Source organism: Narcine bancroftii, chromosome 2 (assembly GCF_036971445.1).
Source record: "Narcine bancroftii isolate sNarBan1 chromosome 2, sNarBan1.hap1, whole genome shotgun sequence".
Lineage (NCBI taxonomy): Eukaryota > Metazoa > Chordata > Chondrichthyes > Torpediniformes > Narcinidae > Narcine > Narcine bancroftii.
Genome location: NC_091470.1, coordinates 240991240 through 241008540, shown reverse-complemented (window position 1 = coordinate 241008540; position 17301 = coordinate 240991240). Strand labels below are relative to the sequence as shown.

Here is a 17301-nt window from a genome sequence, read left to right as displayed (position 1 = left end):
TTAATTAATCTCGATATTCATGTGTCTATCTAGAAGCCCAAAGAAAAAAAGAGAAAGATATGAATATGAAGGGAATGGAGCAACATCGATCAGGTGCAAGCAGCATTTTGCGTTTGTAGCACAACCACATGGAACAATTTTTAATTTTTTTTCCATTTAACTTTAGCCAACAACACAGTAACAGGCCACCAGCCCTCAAGCCTGTGCCGCCCAATTACACCCAAATGACCTGCAGTCCCAGTACGTTTTTGAACCGATTCCTTAAGTTGTGAAGTACGTTAACAGTTCCGGCTGCTGTTCCAGGACTGTATTATTCCATGTTCCATGTTCACACATATCCCAAAGCCCTTTTCATCCTCTGATGAAGATTATTTTTTCTTTATTTAATTAGTAGCTGTAAAAATCTGAATGGAGCATCAAGGATATAGATAAATATTTTATCCAAAAATATGTATATTTAAAAATGATAAAATACGCGACTTCTGTTAAGTTCAAAAAAAGTACCCAATGCTTCATGTCTGAAACCCCATACCGTACATGCTCTCTTTCACTTACTCCATACAATAAACACACCATAAATTTGGGGAGAAAGAAGCAGTATTATTTGGCATGTAATGTTGGCATCAAAATGAAGAATTGATGCAATTTCCCATGATGCATCTGTACTTGTTTCTCTATGGGAAGAACATACACAAATTGTGCCATCATTTGCTATGGAATATCTATATCAGATTGGGCTCTGATGTATAGTAATTCTATCAGCATTGACTGACGTTAACAGATTTTTATTTACCGGTTCTCTAATTTAATTTTAAATTACAAAAGAAAATTGCACAAGAAGGGAAAAGTGTTTGGCTTTACCCATCTTTGAAGACTTTGTACCTTTATATTGTTTTCAGTCTTTGGACTTACCCTTTGCACCAATGGGACCGATTTTACCTCTTTGTCCATTTTCTCCTTTCTGACCAGGTTCACCAGCCAATCCTTAATAAAGTTAAAACTTCAGATTAAATTATTAACATTTCATAGCACTGTTGAGATTAAAATGAAATAGTAGTAATTTATTGCATTATTTACATGCTTTTATATTGAAATTATTTATACATTCGTGCAGGTAATAAAAAATAAAAAGGAGAATCATTATTTGAGTTATGTTCAGGTTTTTGGATTTTTAAAAATCAAGTGCAGTAATTAAAAAATGTGAAATTTACAGCAGACTGTTGAGGTTGTTGAGGTTTTTTGTGGACAAATAGCAGACATACAGATGTAAATGAAGAAGGATAAGAATGATTGCAATTATTATTTGATTCGAAAAGACTCAGTATGTTAGATTTCTTTACACGAAGCTTAAAATGTCAAAATAGTTTGCAGTTTGAATCTAATTGAGATGCACTTAAGGTATTGTACATGTTTATTCAATAGTGCCATAAAACAAAGTATGAATTAAAATGTCATTTAACAGGTTTTTTTTAGTTATTAATATGTGCATTTGATAATATATGGATGTTACCAGGGCTGGTGGGCTTGAGCTGTAAGAATGGATAGGCTGGGTCTTTTCTCCCTGCAGTGAAGGAGGAAGATGGATAATCTTTTAGAGGTATATAAAAATACACCTCCTGGTGAGAGAATCAGGTCAGAAACATTGACTGCCTGTTGCTTTCCATGCATGCTATGTGACTTGCTCAGTTCCTTCAGCACTTTATTGTGTGTTGCCCTTGACATCAAGGTAGCATTTGGCCAAGTGTGGCATCAAACCCAGAAGTCAATGGGTGTCAAATGAGAACACTCCAGTATAATATACAAAAGCACTGGAGATGTTTGGCAGATTTGTGTATTAAAGTACAATCACATTGTTTTTATCTCCAGTATAATGGAGTCATATCTTGCACATACAATTAGGAACAACTGCCACAATCCCAGGACATTGCAGCAGGAATTTCTCAGGGCAGTTTTGTTTACCCATCTATCTTCAGTTGCTTCATTGATGATATTCCATTAATCAAAAAGTCAGAAATGGATACATCTGATTGCCAATGTTCAACTTCATTCATCTGATTGCAGGCTGTCCGAGACATACACAACATTCTACAGAGCTAATAAATGGCAGGAAACATTTGTGCCATGAAAATGCCAAGCGATGGCCATCTCCAAGAGAGAGCTTGGTCTTGACATTCGATCGCATTACATATCTGCATGAGTAGGTCAGAAGTTGAATATTCTCGGGTAATTGAGTTATCTTCTGACACCCCAAACCTTTCCAACATCTACAAAGATATAAGTCAAGTCCATGACAAAATAGCCTTGAATTGCAACTCCAACAACTCTCCACAAACTCAATACCATTCAGGACAAAGCAGGCTGCTTGACTCCTGGATATCCAGCACCTTGAACATTCAGCTTTCCCCCACTGGCACACAGTGACTGTACTTTAAGGCATTTAACAGTGTTACACAGAAGGTCCAGCATGAACATGTTCCCAGTGGGGTAAAAGGCAGGGATAGCCAAGTAAAGGTACTCTGGTTTACAAGAGATACAGATGCACAGATCAGGAGGGATATAATCAGATACAGGCAGACAGGTTTGAGGGAATCCCTTGAGAAATATAGGAATGATGGAGCATAGTGAAGGGGAAATAAGGAGAGCTTAAAGAAGTTTTGAAATGGCTTTGGCAGACAGTGTAAGGGAGAAGACAAAACCATGTTATAAGCATATCAAGAACAAATGGTTCACAAGGGAAAGTATTGATCCTTTGGAGACTTAGGATGGGCATCTCTGTGCAGAGTCAGAAGAGATGGAAGTTCAATAAATATTTTATGAATGTGTTTACTTTGAAGCAGGATAATCAAGGAGTGGGATGTAAATGGTAATGAGATAGCTTGCATTAGTAGTGAAGAGGAGTTACCAATTTTAAATTGCATCAGGGTGGATAAATCTCTAGATTACAGGCCAGGGGCATCCCAGAATATTGTGGGAAGGACATTGTTGTGGCCTTGACTGACATTTGTAACTCATTTCTGAGGATAGGAATCATTCCAGAGAATTGGAAGATGGCAAATGAGGTGCTGTCTGATGAAAGTGGCAGGGAAACTGTTGGAGAGGATTCTGAGAGATAGAATTTACCAACATTCAGGTGTACAGGGGGAAATTAAGGAGAGCCAGCAGGTATTTGTATTTGAGAAATTGTGTCTCAAGAACTTGATAGAATTTTTTGAAGAGGTGACAAAGAAGGTGGATGAAAGCAAGGTTGTTGATGTCATTTCTGTCAACTTTAGTGAAGAGTTTGATAATATTCCACATTGTAGCTTGGTATGGAAGGTTAGGGCACATGAGACAGGAGGCCAGCGAGTCAATTGAATAAAATATTAGCTTAATGATAGGAGTGAGAGTGGTTGTAGTTTTTCAGGTTGGAGGACCGTGTGGAGCACCTCAGGATTCAGTGCTATGACCCTTGCCTTTTTATATACATAAATAATTTGGACAAGGATGTTTGTGTAAAACTGAGCAAGCTTGTTATTGACATGAAAATATGCAGAGCAATGAAGAAAGTTACATTTACAACTGGGTCAAGATCAGATGGGAAACTGGGCCAAGAAATGGCAGTTGAACTTCGAGAAGTGCAAGGTGCAGCATTTGGGTCAATTAAACAAGTTCAGGACCCTAATGAGTGTTCTAGGGCAGAGGGTTGGAGAGCATGTACATAGCTTTTTAAAGATGGCAGCACAGACAGTGTAATCATAGAGAGTGTTTGGGACACTTGGCTTCATCAGCTGGGTAATTGAATATAAGTGTTGGGGTGTTATGTTGAAGTTATACAAGATGTTGTTGAGGCCACATTTGGAATATTAGTCACTGAGATTAAGGAAAGATATTATAAAGTTGGAAAAGGTTCAGAAGAGGTTTACAAAACTGTTGTCATTAGAGAAGTTGAATATTGTGATGAGCTGAATAATGACAGTCTGCTTCCAAGAGTAGGAGAAGATAAGACGAGAGGGTTGAGGGGGTAGGATTTTTTTTTAAAAGATGTGAGGGTACAGCACTTCACCCAGAGGCTGCTGGAAGTATGGAACAAGCTGCCAAAGTGCTAAAGGAGGGTACATTAGCTTCCTTCAAGGAAAACTTGGATGGGAGGGGAAAAGATGGCTATGGATCTAGTGCGAGCAAGAGGGACCAAAGCAGAGGGAACATTGTTCAGCATGGACAAACTGGGCCTGTGGCCCTGTTTCCATGCTTTAGGACTCCATGACATTTCGAATGGATTGGGGAACGTCCAGATTGTGCCGAGTTCTCACTTCACAATTAATAGATTATGTTATGAAACCAAAAAAATCTCTTTTCCTTGATGTTATGAATGGATGCTCAAGTGGTTATCAAATGCTGACTGGATTTATTTCCTGCTGGGGGTAAATTATTTGAATGGCATGTATCCAATGAACAATCTGCCCTTCAAGTGAACCCAGGCCATTTGTGGAGTGGAAGTGAATGTGGTGCAAATGATCTCTAGGTGAATGGTTGGCTCCTGACACACAATGGCATCTATAGGATGTTGACGATATGTCAGAGGAAGGGCAGCTATTAAAAAAAATGATGATGCAATTGACTTGCTGAAAGAAATGATCAGTGTGGCTTCACACTTCTCAGAGAGGCTAAAGTAGATGAAATTTACCAGGATTAATCCCATCAGCAGCATAACCTAGACATGGGGCAGAGTAGGTTGTCAAAGTTTTGGTAAGTTTAAGAATTTGATCTTTGTCTATCTTCAGAAGGAAACTTGGCAAATTAAATATTTGTGATAAACTGGAAATCTTAGATTTAAAACTACTCTGCAGTTTAAATGTTAGAGTTGGGATGGTCATACTATGGAGCGTCAGGAAATCAAGCAGCAGAAGGAAACTGAGGGTAGATCCATGCAGAAGGCAAGTGCCTAGGTTGTGGGTAACATGGAACAGAATTGCTTCGACTGCCTCTCCAAATTTCCATCTACAAATTTACAATCCCACTCCCCACACCCCAGTCCACCCAAATCATTTCCCCCAAATCAGATGACTTTTGGAGTCTTGGATTCTGGATATTAAGCTTCCCTGGGATCTCCCCGAGGTTGTGAATTGAGCATACTTCCTTTCATGCTGCCATCGCTGCATGAGGGGAAGCTGAGCTTATTAATCAGGTGGACATCCTTGGGGGAAGCCCTCTGATATTAAAAAAAATGTACACATACTGTGGATTCAAAAAGTTGCCATGCAAGGAAACCTGGACTTTTGAAATTTCTGATCAAAGCTCGAATTTGTATAAGTAAACTGACTCGATAATTTCCAGGTCATTGTGACCATGCAGAATACATTTCGGTGTCATCCTCAAGGAGTCAAAGTGGTAGTTCATAGGTCATATATCTTTATATTTAAATGTCAAGTAGGAGCATCTTTCACATTCTCCCTTCAAGGTATCATTAGTGCTTCATACCATCTCTTCTCCATTAACTGAACTATGACTGCAGAACCTACTATACTTTCCCCATTAAACACTTAGATAGTAAACTTGCTTTCCATGGTTCATTCTTCCAATTGAGGGAAGACAAATCTCATGCACACGTTTTGAGTTTTCCTTTCCAAATGAATGGAGATAACATTGCAATGCAAAACCTCATCATTCAAAATATGGTCCTGTAAAGTGTCAACAAGGGTAACAGAGCAGGCAGTTGAAGTGCTGGGGAAGAGATGGGGAGTGTTCTTGCGTCGGTTTTTCATCCTTTCATCTACATCTAAACAAAGACAACTTTGGCAGTGATAGATACCATAACAATACAGGGGCTGCATCTACCAACCACTCCACCCGATCACTCTCTTGGGTGTTATGGGTGTCATTCAGAGGCAATCATACAGTTCAAGAAGCACATAGCTGATGGATGAAAATACTCATATCAGCACTTGGGATATTGAGGGATTTGGTTTAAAAGAAGGTGACATCTGAAGCAGCAAAGAATCCCAGGGCCACTAAGAAGTTAACTTGCAGTTTACAATTTGTGAGATTTAGCATGGAGGGTTCCACAGCCCATGTCATGTGGAAAGCTTATTCCAGGTATTAGAAGCACACATGCACTTTAGTGAAAGTAACAACTCCAGGGATACCTGTGGTGAAAGCAGAGACTGGAATTTTGTGCTCTCCAGAATGTGCAGAATTGTGTAACAAGGGCTTCCAACTTCAATCTCCTCCTTGGCCAGGATACCCGCCCAGTTACCTGAATGGAGAGAGTCATTGCCATGGGACCTGCTTGCCTTCAATGCAAAGACTATGGAATCAGCCATTGAATTCATATGGCCTTTTCTACCATTAATTCTTCTGTTTTGTCAGTCTCCTCATCTTTGACTTCCTGTATAGATCATTCTTTGTCTCTCTTATGACTTCTTTTTTTGTTTCCTTGACTAAAACACCCCCTCAACATTTTTGCACAGCGTGATTTAGCAGAAATATGGTCAAAAATATGTGGTTTCATTTATCCTCTTTCAAAGCCATTTGGCCTAAGCCAATTTCATTAGATTTCAAAATTTATTTTTAATAAAAGATGAAGATTTTGTGAAGAGAAATACAGAGGCCACGCTGCAAGAAGCAAACCACGAGTTAGCCACAGAAAGAATGGCCAGATTATAGAAGTATTTAAAGAAGCCTGCAGAATCCTGGAAAAGGGTCTTCTGGACAGATGAGACCAAGATTAACGTGCATCAGAGTGGTGGCAAGAGCAAAGTGTGGGGGTGTAAAGCAACTGCCCAAGATCCAAAGCATTCCCCCTTTGCCATGGTTTACATTTTTCAGTGCAGATTCTGTATTTCTGTTCATGAAATCCTCTGCAGACAGTCGTCATTGACACATCCACACCTGCCTCCTGAAGAGTGTTTCTGATCTGTCGGACATATTTTTGGGAATTTTACTTCATTATGATGAGAACTCTTGTCATCAGCAGTGGAGATCTTCCTTGTGAAGGTACACAATCCTTTATCCGGAACCCTTGGGGGACGGTGTGTTCCAAATTTCGGATTTCAGAACAAAAGCCAGCTGCCCCAGATTTAAGCCCACCCAAATTGTGCTGATGTATCCATCCCCTTCCAGTCACGCTGCCGTCTCTCTCCCCTGCCCGTGTCATGCTGCCATCTCTCTCCCCCCCACCCGAGTCGCGCTGCTGTCTCTCTCTCTCCCCCCCCCCCCCAACCACCGCCCAACCTAGTCGCACTGCTGTTTCGGTGACACTAGGTATTATTCTATTTAGGAGAATCCTAGCGAAGATTTTGCCTGCAATGGCTCCCCTCAAATGAGGGGACTATAAAAAGTGTTGCAATTTCTACATGGTTAAACCAAAATGTATACAAATAACCTTGAATAAAATCTGAAATGTTCATTTTAAATGCATGTGTATTATTGATTACAAATTTAAAACTGTGGAGCACAGGAGTAAATAAAAATGTGTCTTTGTCCCAAACATTATGGAAGGCACTGTATGTGGATTTCAGTAAGGCATTTAACAAGGTTCCCAATGGTAGGATTATCCAGAAATTTATGAGGCATGGAATCCATGGAAACTTGGCTGCATCGATGAGGAATTGGCTTGCCCACAGATAGACAGAGTGCTTTAGTTGATGAAGTACATTCTGCGTGGAGATTGGTGATTCATGGTGTTTTGCAGGGATCTGTTCTGGAAATCTCTTTGTGATTTTTATAAATGAGGATTTGGAGTGTGGGTCCATAGATTTTCAGATGATGTGCAGGTTGCATGTGCTGTGGATAATGTAGTAAGCTGTTGTAGATTACAATAGGATATGGTCCAGGATGCAGAGTGGGGTGGAGAAGTGGCGGATTACAATAGGATATGGTCCAGGATGCAGAGTGGGGTGGAGAAGTGGCGGATTACAATAGGATATGGTCCAGGATGCAGAGTGGGGTGGAGAAGTGGCGGATTACAATAGGATATGGTCCAGGATGCAGAGTGGGGTGGAGAAGTGGTGGATTATAATAGGATATGGTCCAGGATGCAGAGTGGGGTGGAGAAGTGGCGGATTCAATCTGGAAAACTGATGTGGCAATGTCGATAAACAGATGGAACTTGGGATCCAATCAAGAGATCCCTCAAGTTTGCTATGCGAGTTGACAGGGTGGATAATAAAGTGTATGGCATGCTGGCTTTTACTAGTTAGGGGGATTGAGTTCAAGAGTCACGAGGTAATGTTGCAGGTCTCTAAAACTCTGGTTACACCACAATTAGCTCCCTAGTTTCAGGTGATTAGCTATAAATCTGTAACAAGGTTACACTACGATTTTGACAAAAAAGTACTAGCAATATTGCTACCAGCAATGGAGTTAAAAGGTCATGCAAACATAACGGTATTATTGTTGGATAGAGTGCATCCTACCTATTAGTCCAAGAGGTCCTAATTTTCCTGTTTTTCCGGGTTCACCAATGTCACCTTTTTCACCCTGCTCACCTTTGAAAACAGAAAAGAATCATCAAGTAGAGACACAGAGGAGACTGCGGATGGTGGAAAATCTGGAGCAACAAACAATCTGCTGGAGGAGCTCCGTGGGTCGAGCAGAATCAGTAAGGAAAAAGAATGGTCAATGTTTTCATCCTTCCTTAGGATGATTTGTTGAAGTGATCTGGCCTGAAATGTTGACCACTCTTTTATTCCTGCTGATGCTGCTTGACTTGCCAACTACAATTAAATCCCACCATCTGACATATCTTCTCATCCCTTCTCCTCTCCATTTTCTATAGGGATTGCTCCCTCTCCCTACTCCATTCATCCCTTCCCCCCAATTTCCCCCCTCCCCCTCAGTATTTACCCCTGTGACCAGAAGAAGTGCCACACTTGCACTTACACCTTCTCCCTCACCACCATTCGGGGTCCCAAAACAATCATTCCAAGTGAAGCCCCTCACTTGTGGGTCATTTACTGCATCCAGTGCTCCCGATATGGCCTCGCTTTGTTGAGCACCTTCACTTTGTCCGCTGCAATAGCAAGGAACTCCCAGTGGCCAGCTACTTTAATTCTGCTCCCCATAGCCACAGTAACATGTCTGCCAACATCCACATAAATTGAAGGAACTACACTTCATATTCCATCTCAGCTGTGTCTAATCAGACAGCATCAATATTGACTTCTTTCATTTGTTAACCTCCTCTCCCATTCTCTCGCTTTCCCTCATCCCTGTTTTGCTTCCTCAAGCTCCTGCTTTCCTTCTCCTATCAGAGAGCTATGTTTCTTGCCCTCTGCCCCATCCCCCAATTAACTCTCAACTCTTTTCATCCCCATCCCACCTTGCATCTGCCCAATACCTACTAGGCTACACTGCTCTTCCTCCCCCATTTGGGCATCTGCCCAAGTTTCAGCACTCCTGAAGAAGGGCTCAGGCCTGAAACGTCGACTGTCTTGAATGATGCATGATCTGCTAAATTTCTCCAGTTCTTCTCTCGCAGTTCTCAAGAATCATCAAATGCCACTTTTGCTAAATTAGTTTTCCTTTCCAGGTTCTTATTGTTCAAATAGTTTATGCTACTGTCAAATTTTGAAATGAAAACGGAAAACACTCAGCAGGAAGAGAAAAGGTCATAGCATTTTAGGCAGTCCTGTTTAAACCTCTGTAGAAAGTTGAGGGATGGAGAGAAGAAAGGGAAAATCTGTGAGAGTGGAGATCAAGGAAAAAAAATGGATAAGGCAGGTTGGCACTAATAAAAGTGCTGAATACTTATTAGCAGCAATTAATCTGCCTCAAGGAGGACATGGGAAAGGGAAAAACCTGCTGTTTTTGAAATGTGAAATACCCCACCCAGCCAGAACTTGAAATAAAGAAGAATTATTTAAAAATCCAGGCCGGCAGGGGAGGTGCCGGAGGATTTGAGAATCGGACATATTGTCCCCTTGTTGAAAAAAGGGTATTAGGGAGAATCCTGGGAATTATAGACCAATAATTCTTAATGCTGTCTAGGTGTTCCAGAGGTTTGTGTGGAGCCAGTGAGATGGCATCTGCCATGGACCTGTTGGCACTTAGGAGCTGATATGCCTCAAGACCAGCCTTTCAAAACACCATCACTGTTGATGGGAATGCTACTGGATGACAGCTATTTAGGCCGTTTACCACCAGTACGATTGACGCCTGCTGAAACAGGCCTGTTTGTAAGTGTGACAGATTATTTTATATTGTATGCATATAGATATGTTTTAAAGGAGATAAATTGTGGCAGATTTTTAGTGTAGGTCACATATAAACACTTCAAAACAGATCTCATTTAAGATGCAGAGCTCTGCTCAGGCCAGACAGTCCAGGCTCCGGGTGCCTTTGAAGAATGCCTATAAGGACTTCACAAGTAGGTGTTATTGGACATGCTGTGAAGTAATGGATTATTGATTTGGAAAGCAACAGATGAACGAATTTAGAAGATTGGGTCCGGTGCCACACTATGAGTGCAGTTTGCTGTTCTAAGAGGGTCATGTGGTTTTCTCAGATGGCGGGGGGGGGTGGGGGGGGAAGAAAGAGAGAGAATTCAGTTCTACAGTTCAGCAGCAGCAGCTGGGACTGGAACAGGACAAGCTGGCAAGCTTGTGGAAAACCCCATTTTGAAGATGGATTGTGAGTTCTTAATTCAGTCTGGTCAAAGCCCTTATGGTCCATGCAAGAGGAGAGGAATGGTTGCATCATGTTTCACTTGAAATAAGGGAAACAAAAAAGAACTCTGTAGTGACCTGAAAGAAAGAGGTTTTCATCTGTAAAACCCTGATGGGGAAAGTTTCTTCAGCAGGACACTGACATGGCTGATCGGAAGGAATCAATTTGTGTCCAATGAGCAACAGATCTCTCTCTGAAAACTGACAAGAACCTTCCTGAGTGGTAACCATTTACCTTTCAAGCACCAAAGCCTAGAGAACTTTATAAATGTTAAATTCTATGCACAGTATAAGAATTTCCTGCAACCAGTGAACTTGGAGAATGAGAAGTGAGATTGAACTGTGAACCAAATAACTTTTATGAACTTACACAAACATTACATACATGTCCGCTTAGAATTAGAAGGGGGTTAAGTTAATAGTGATGTTAAAGTTTGATCCTGTTTTCATGTTTAAAGATAATTAAAAGCAACTTTTGTTTAAGTAACCATTTGTCTTGGTGAATTTCTATTGCTGCTGGGTTTTGGGGTCCTCTGGGCTCATAACAGTAAGTGCTGACAAAATATTTTTTTCTTAAGTTCTTTAAAGTCATTAAAGTTCACAGGAAGGGAGGCTAATTGTTGTTGAATGACATAAGTGCTCTGTGATTAGTAAGGGATTGCTTAAGGTGGGATGTGAGTGGAAAGGGAAGGTTGAGAACCACTGCTGTAGACCCAATTGTTACTGAAGTAATTTGCTTGAGAAAAATTGTCATTGGCCTATTTCCTTTGGAGTTATGAAACTGCACATAACGAGTCAATTAGGTACAATTAAAAGAGTGGTTCTCAACTTATGGCACAGAGATTGCTTAAGGTGGAATGTAAGTTTAGTGGGCAGTTTGAAAACCACTGGACTGGAGGATTTGAAAGAGTGGCTGGTCTTTATTCCCCAAGAGCAGTCATTCTCAACCTCAATTTTAAGCTATGGCTTCTTTAGGTCTGCTCAAAATTTATGGGCCACCTTCCCTGTGAAGTAGTCAAATTTAGTTGGTTCTTCTGTACTTCTCTCCTACTGATTGCATAATTTAAAAAAAATTATGATTCAATCTATCTATGGCTCCCCTTAAATGTGCTGTGCACCCCATATTTTTGGGGGTGGGGGTGGAGTCGTATACCTCCTGTTGAGAATGGTTGCCCAGAAGCTGCAGGGTGACTTTATAGAGGTTGATAAAATCATGAGGCATGGATGTAGTGAATGTTTGCAGTCTATTTCCCAGAGTAGATAATTCTAGTACAAGAGGGCATAGGTTTAAGATAGGAGGGAATAGATTTAAGAGGTTCCCAAGCGGTCCATATCTGGAACTCGCTGCCGGAGGAAGCTAAACAACTGGTACAATTACAATGTTCAAAAGGCATTTTGATAGATATATGGATAGGAAGGGCTTAGAAGGATATGACCAAATGGAGGAAAATGGACTAGAATACTAACTTGGTTAGCATGGATGAGTTGGGCTGAAGGGTGTGCTTTATGCTGTGTGATTCTGTGACTATAAAGATCAGAGAGCATATGAAGCAGGAAGAAAGTTGGACACACTGGAATTCAGGAAGCAAAATTGTTCTCTGAAGAGACTTTCCACAAAGCCCTTTCAACTCCTTAAAATAGAAATCACAAAGGCAGCTTGATCTCATTTCCAGTAGATTCAGGCTCAATGTGGAATCAATCAAGGCTGGAATAAGAGGGATTTGCAACATCAATGCTTACTTTTCTCTTTTAATAAAGTAAAGCAGATGGAGTATGTGGAGTAATGAGCCTGTCTGATGGTGCAGTGTACTAATTAGCAGGCAAATAGGATCCTATTCAATGTCCCAGATGTATATGGCAGCACCTGATCAGTGGGCAGCAATTCTTCACTTGTACTACACTGGCCAAATACACCACCAAATTATCAAGACTTCTGTCTAACCATTTCTGGCTTAAGTGTCCAGATTGAGATACCAGATTATAAATTTTGGGTGCAATTGCATGAAATATGTATTTCGTGCAAGCCAAACATTTTCTTTATCCATTTGCCATCAAATCTGTGCTTTTTTTTTAATTAAATTTTAAAATTTTACCATTTTATAATTAACAATAACCTGATAATTTCACCATGGGAAGTACTGAAGATGACAATAAAAGTACATCCTTCCAAATCAGTAGTGTTTGTGTTTCAAATTACTTGAACAATTTATTTGGAAGTTCCTTAAAGATGTGATGGGCTAGTATAGCGACTTCTATCCATAAAAGCCGCTTGGAGGCTAGGTGGGGCTCTTTACTGTAATGCATTTCGATGTAATCCACTACCAAGTCCAGATGAGGTTTTTTCTTAAATTGATGAACACACAGACTCATAATGATTTATTACAACGTAACCCATATATTCCAAGTAGTAATGTCTATGTGGAAACAATCTATTACAATGAGATCTGCAATGAACGATCTATAATAACCAATGTTTAATCTTTGGTAATAGTCAACAGAAAATATGAGAGCCTCACTCACCTTCCTTGCCTCTATAGCACCATATTGTTCAACACGAGTTCACTAACTGCTCCACCTACATGTGTAACCCCACGTAGGTGCCACCCACGTGCCCCCCCCCCCCCCCCAGTCCATAGTGCATGCACACTGGATGATACTGAATATACACAGCTTCTGGGCCCCAAGACGCCACCAACACCCATAGCTGCACCAATGGTAAATAATAAGCCTTTGACTTGTCCCTAAGCATTATAACTCAACTAATAATTATGCAATTATAAATAACAATCAAATGCAATAAATTCCAATATTATGTAGATCTTCTTTATTCTTCATAAGGTCAGAGGATACCAGCACATAGCCTTGAAAAGAGTGATCTTTACCACCACTATGGACCAGCAAAGTATGTAGTCTGTGTAGTGGTCAAGAGGCAAGATCCAAAAAACAAAATAAAATCAGTTTGGACTTGTCAAAATTCCTCCATCTCCTGTAGAAGGCAGACCCTGCTGCATCTGATGTTAGACCATTTCAGTCTTGAGTTTTAAAGTCTTTCTGACAAATGATTTAGTATTTTTTCCAACAAACACCAGTTTGCAGTTCTCAATAGGATATTTCCAGATTTCAAATTGTACTCCAACTTCATAAATAGAGTCCACATTATTTTGAAGAACTCGAATGCATTGTTCAAATAATGACGTCATCTTTGGAAGAGAAACAATATTAGAACCAGATTTTGAAATGGGTTTATCTGATCCTCTTGTTTTTAATGGCAAGACTCTTTAAGCATTCCAGGAACAGATTTGCTCATCGTTTTCCTCCTTTCCTGCAGTTAGTCAAAGATAAGATTCAAACAACATTGGTTCTTCAAACTCATCAACAACCACGGCATTTATAGAATTCTGTAAAGAAGCAGGCTGACTCCACTTATGGCTCCTACAAATCTCTTCGACTAGAACTGCAGCCTTTTCAGCCATTCCGACTTCTTTTGCCGTTTCGTGCAATTCCAGATCCAATGTTGCAACTTCCAATTCAATCTCATTTTCTGACCGTTTATTTTGAAGCCTTTTGTTTGATTCTCTCTCTGCATTCAATTATTTCAATAGGAAAGTAATTTTCCCATTATCTACTGAGAAGTTAGTAACTTGATCTGGAGTGAAAGGGTCATGTGATGTATTGGTCCTTCAGCTTTCAGTCCTGCTGTAGTAAACTGCTGTGTTTGAATTTCTTCCTCTTGCTTGTTACATTGCCAAAATGCAATTTCTCTTTCTTTCTGCATCATTCAAAGTACAATCTTGATTGTTTTCTGTAGTCAGCTGTCTTGCATTATTAACCAATGACTTATTCTCTTTCAAAAGATGAATCTCCTCCTCCAATTGGATGCATCTTGATATGGCTGAATTCCTTTCCTCATTAGCTGCATTAATTTCTTCAACAATTGTTATTTTCTTCTGTTCTCTGGCTTTGTGAATTCTATCTACAATTAAATCTCCATTGTTGTCAACTTTGGCTTTTTCTCTTGGTCATTTGCAAAACTGAAGAATCATTAGATACAGTCCCATTTTTCTAAAAATCAGATTTATTTCCAAGTACAAAATTAAAGTCCTTCCAGTTACTGTTTTCGCGATTACCCAATATTTCCAAGTCTTTTTTCAATATTTTGTTCTCTGAAGGCAGTTGCACCAATTTTGCAGCATGTTGCCAAATATTTTCATTGACTTTTTCTACTGTCGCCTCTGGGCGATTTGTTCTCTGACATTTGTTTTAATCCTGCCTCAGATTTAGTTTCACAGGAATAATCACCAGCAATATTTGCAGGATGATTTTCATTATTTTCACAGAGATCTATTTTCTTCAGAAGTGGCTTTCTTATTTAGTCTTTTGCTGCAGGGTTGACTTTTCCTTAACATGTGCTCTGAACAGAGATTCCCCAGAAGAATTTGAATCAATCTCAACGTAAACAGAAGGAACATCTTTTTGCTGCTTTTTATTTCCTTTTTTTCTCTCTGTTTCAGATATGCATATTTCTCCTTTCTTTAAAAGGTAACCCAATGCAATAATGGTCATTTACTGATTCTTATCCCTTTATCTATGATACCGAAAACCAAACATTTTTTTAAAACTATATGGACAGTATTTTCTCAGCAGTTCTAGAGAGAGCAAGGAGAAAGAGCAAGAGAGATAGAGAGGAGAGTGAGAGAGAGAGAGAGAAAGAGAGAGAGAGAGAGAGAGAGAGAGAGAGAGCAGCAGCAGCATGAGCGAGTGGAAGAGAATGCAACCAAAGAGCATGAAGGCCCAACGGGGTACAAGGAGAGTCGGAGCCCACTACGCTGTCAGAGCCAGGGGGAAAAGGAACCCAGATGCTGAGCTACACTGCCCGGGAGGAAGGAGGGAGGAGGGAGGAGAGAAGCAAGCCAGTGCCGAGGAGAAGGTAGTGCCAAAGGAAGAGAAGCCAAGGCAAAGCAGGGAGCAGCCAAGTCTGAGCAGCAGCAAGAGCCAGGCTCCAAGGGAGGAGCAGGTGATGGGAAATCCCCTGGCAGCCGAGCCAGTGAAGAGGGACCAGATGACGGGAAGCATCCCAACGGCAGCCAAGCCAGGTTGGAAGGAGGCAGACAAGGACTCAGTAGAGACCAGCAGGGTGAGCCTCTTTTTGTTTTAATGTGGGATCAATGGCCATCTTCTTTACCCATAATACCCCATGAAGCTGGAACTGCTCTGCATTTCCCAGAGAGGTTCCAGCTGCATGAGAGATTATGGGTAATGAAGATGGCTGTTGCTCATTGATCCAGCTTCTCTCTGTGAGAGATGGGAAAACTGATCTAAAATTATGAACATGAAGGAAACTAAAATTCATACATCAGTTAATGGCTGTAACCAGTACAAACAGGATGAGCTTGGGAATTAGGATGCAGGAAAGCAGAGTCAGCACGATTAACATAAGAATCTTCTAGTCTTTGTGACAAGATCAATGAGCCACCATAAGAATAAGATAAGGAGCGGTAAGGAACAATAGAATGTAGGAAGTTGAGGTAGTCTGGATAGACAGAAGTGCCAAGTTCTACATATCTAATTAGTTAACCTTACATAGATTTACAAAGTTATACATATTAAATTAGTTAACCCTAGACAGGAGTAGCGAACTCTGCATATCAAGAGACTGTAGCTCCGAGAATCAGGAAGGTGTGAATAAGGACAATAACATGAAGGGACACCGACAGGATACCCCCTGGTCCACCAAGTGCACAGAAACAGCATGTAGGCAGGATTGCCTAATGCCAAACCTCTCCAGCAGGGGGCAGAAGAATGTAAGGGGGGGTTATTCCTATATTGAGATAAACTGTATAAAAGTTGGGTGAGCCCCAGTATATGTGCGTATTCCCAGGGTAAGGGGAAGCACCCAACTTTGCATTGTTGTATAATAAATGTTCTTTGTTCTCAATTTTTGTCTCGAGCAATTTCTTTAAAGGTAATTCTGTATCTAACAAATGGGGGCTCGTCCGGGATCACACTCCCTCCACTGACAGAGTGCCCGACGACGAGAGTAGGTGCACCCCAGCTGATTCAGCTGGACTCACGGACAACGGGTGGCTGGTCAGTGGAAGAAGCGAGTGATATCCGAGAAGAGGCATTGAGAACAAACGACGGAAGGAAGCGCGCTAGAGCCTTGCTACTGGAACCCGGTAAGAGGAATTTTACTTGCCTATCAGTATGGGAAGTATGGGTAGCAAGGAAGAGAGTCCTGGTAAAGGATATGAGAGTCAGATAACTACGTGCAGCCCGCCCGGGTTGATGTTATCTGAGTGGGGCACGGGAAGGACCCGTGGAAAGGACAAACTGACCGTGGTCAGGTATTGTTGTAGGGACTGGGTTAAATACCCGATTAAAGGGAGCTCCGTGTACTGGCCAAAGCTCGGATCCGAGGATGACTGGATGTGTCAAGCTTTGAACATCTGGCTCTATCAAAACCAGAGAAATAACCTAGAGAGCAGGGAATATGCAGCCTGCTGGCTTAGGGGATCATGTGATCAATGGTTTTGAAAGAAAAAGAGTACAAGGACAAGAGAGAGGAGTAACCTTTTGTCCCTGAACCACATTCCCTCCCTCCACCTTATGTTCCTCCTATGCCGGCTCCTATCTTTCCTCCCCCTCCTATGCCCTACCC

At 40.9% G+C, this 17301-nt stretch overlaps 1 protein-coding gene across 8 annotated transcripts in view; it reads right to left on the bottom strand.

The window, feature by feature from the left end:
* The window catches only part of colec10 (collectin sub-family member 10 (C-type lectin)), a 94139-nt gene that overhangs the window by 44729 nt on the left and 32109 nt on the right, over nucleotides 1–17301 (bottom strand). For 6 of the 8 annotated variants that reach the window (XR_011352079.1, XM_069920587.1, XM_069920585.1 and 3 more), the window contains exons 3-5: nucleotides 8394–8465; nucleotides 1511–1561; nucleotides 913–984 (exon numbers count right to left, since the gene is read on the bottom strand). Coding sequence is in view for 7 of the 8 variants with exons in the window: in XM_069920587.1 (XP_069776688.1) it covers nucleotides 913–984; nucleotides 1511–1561; nucleotides 8394–8465 (195 nt within the window). In the remaining variant the exon portion in view is untranslated. The remainder of the gene's footprint in view (nucleotides 1–912; nucleotides 985–1510; nucleotides 1562–8393; nucleotides 8466–17301) is intronic. The other 2 variants (XM_069920583.1, XM_069920586.1) reach the window with 2 other exon arrangements.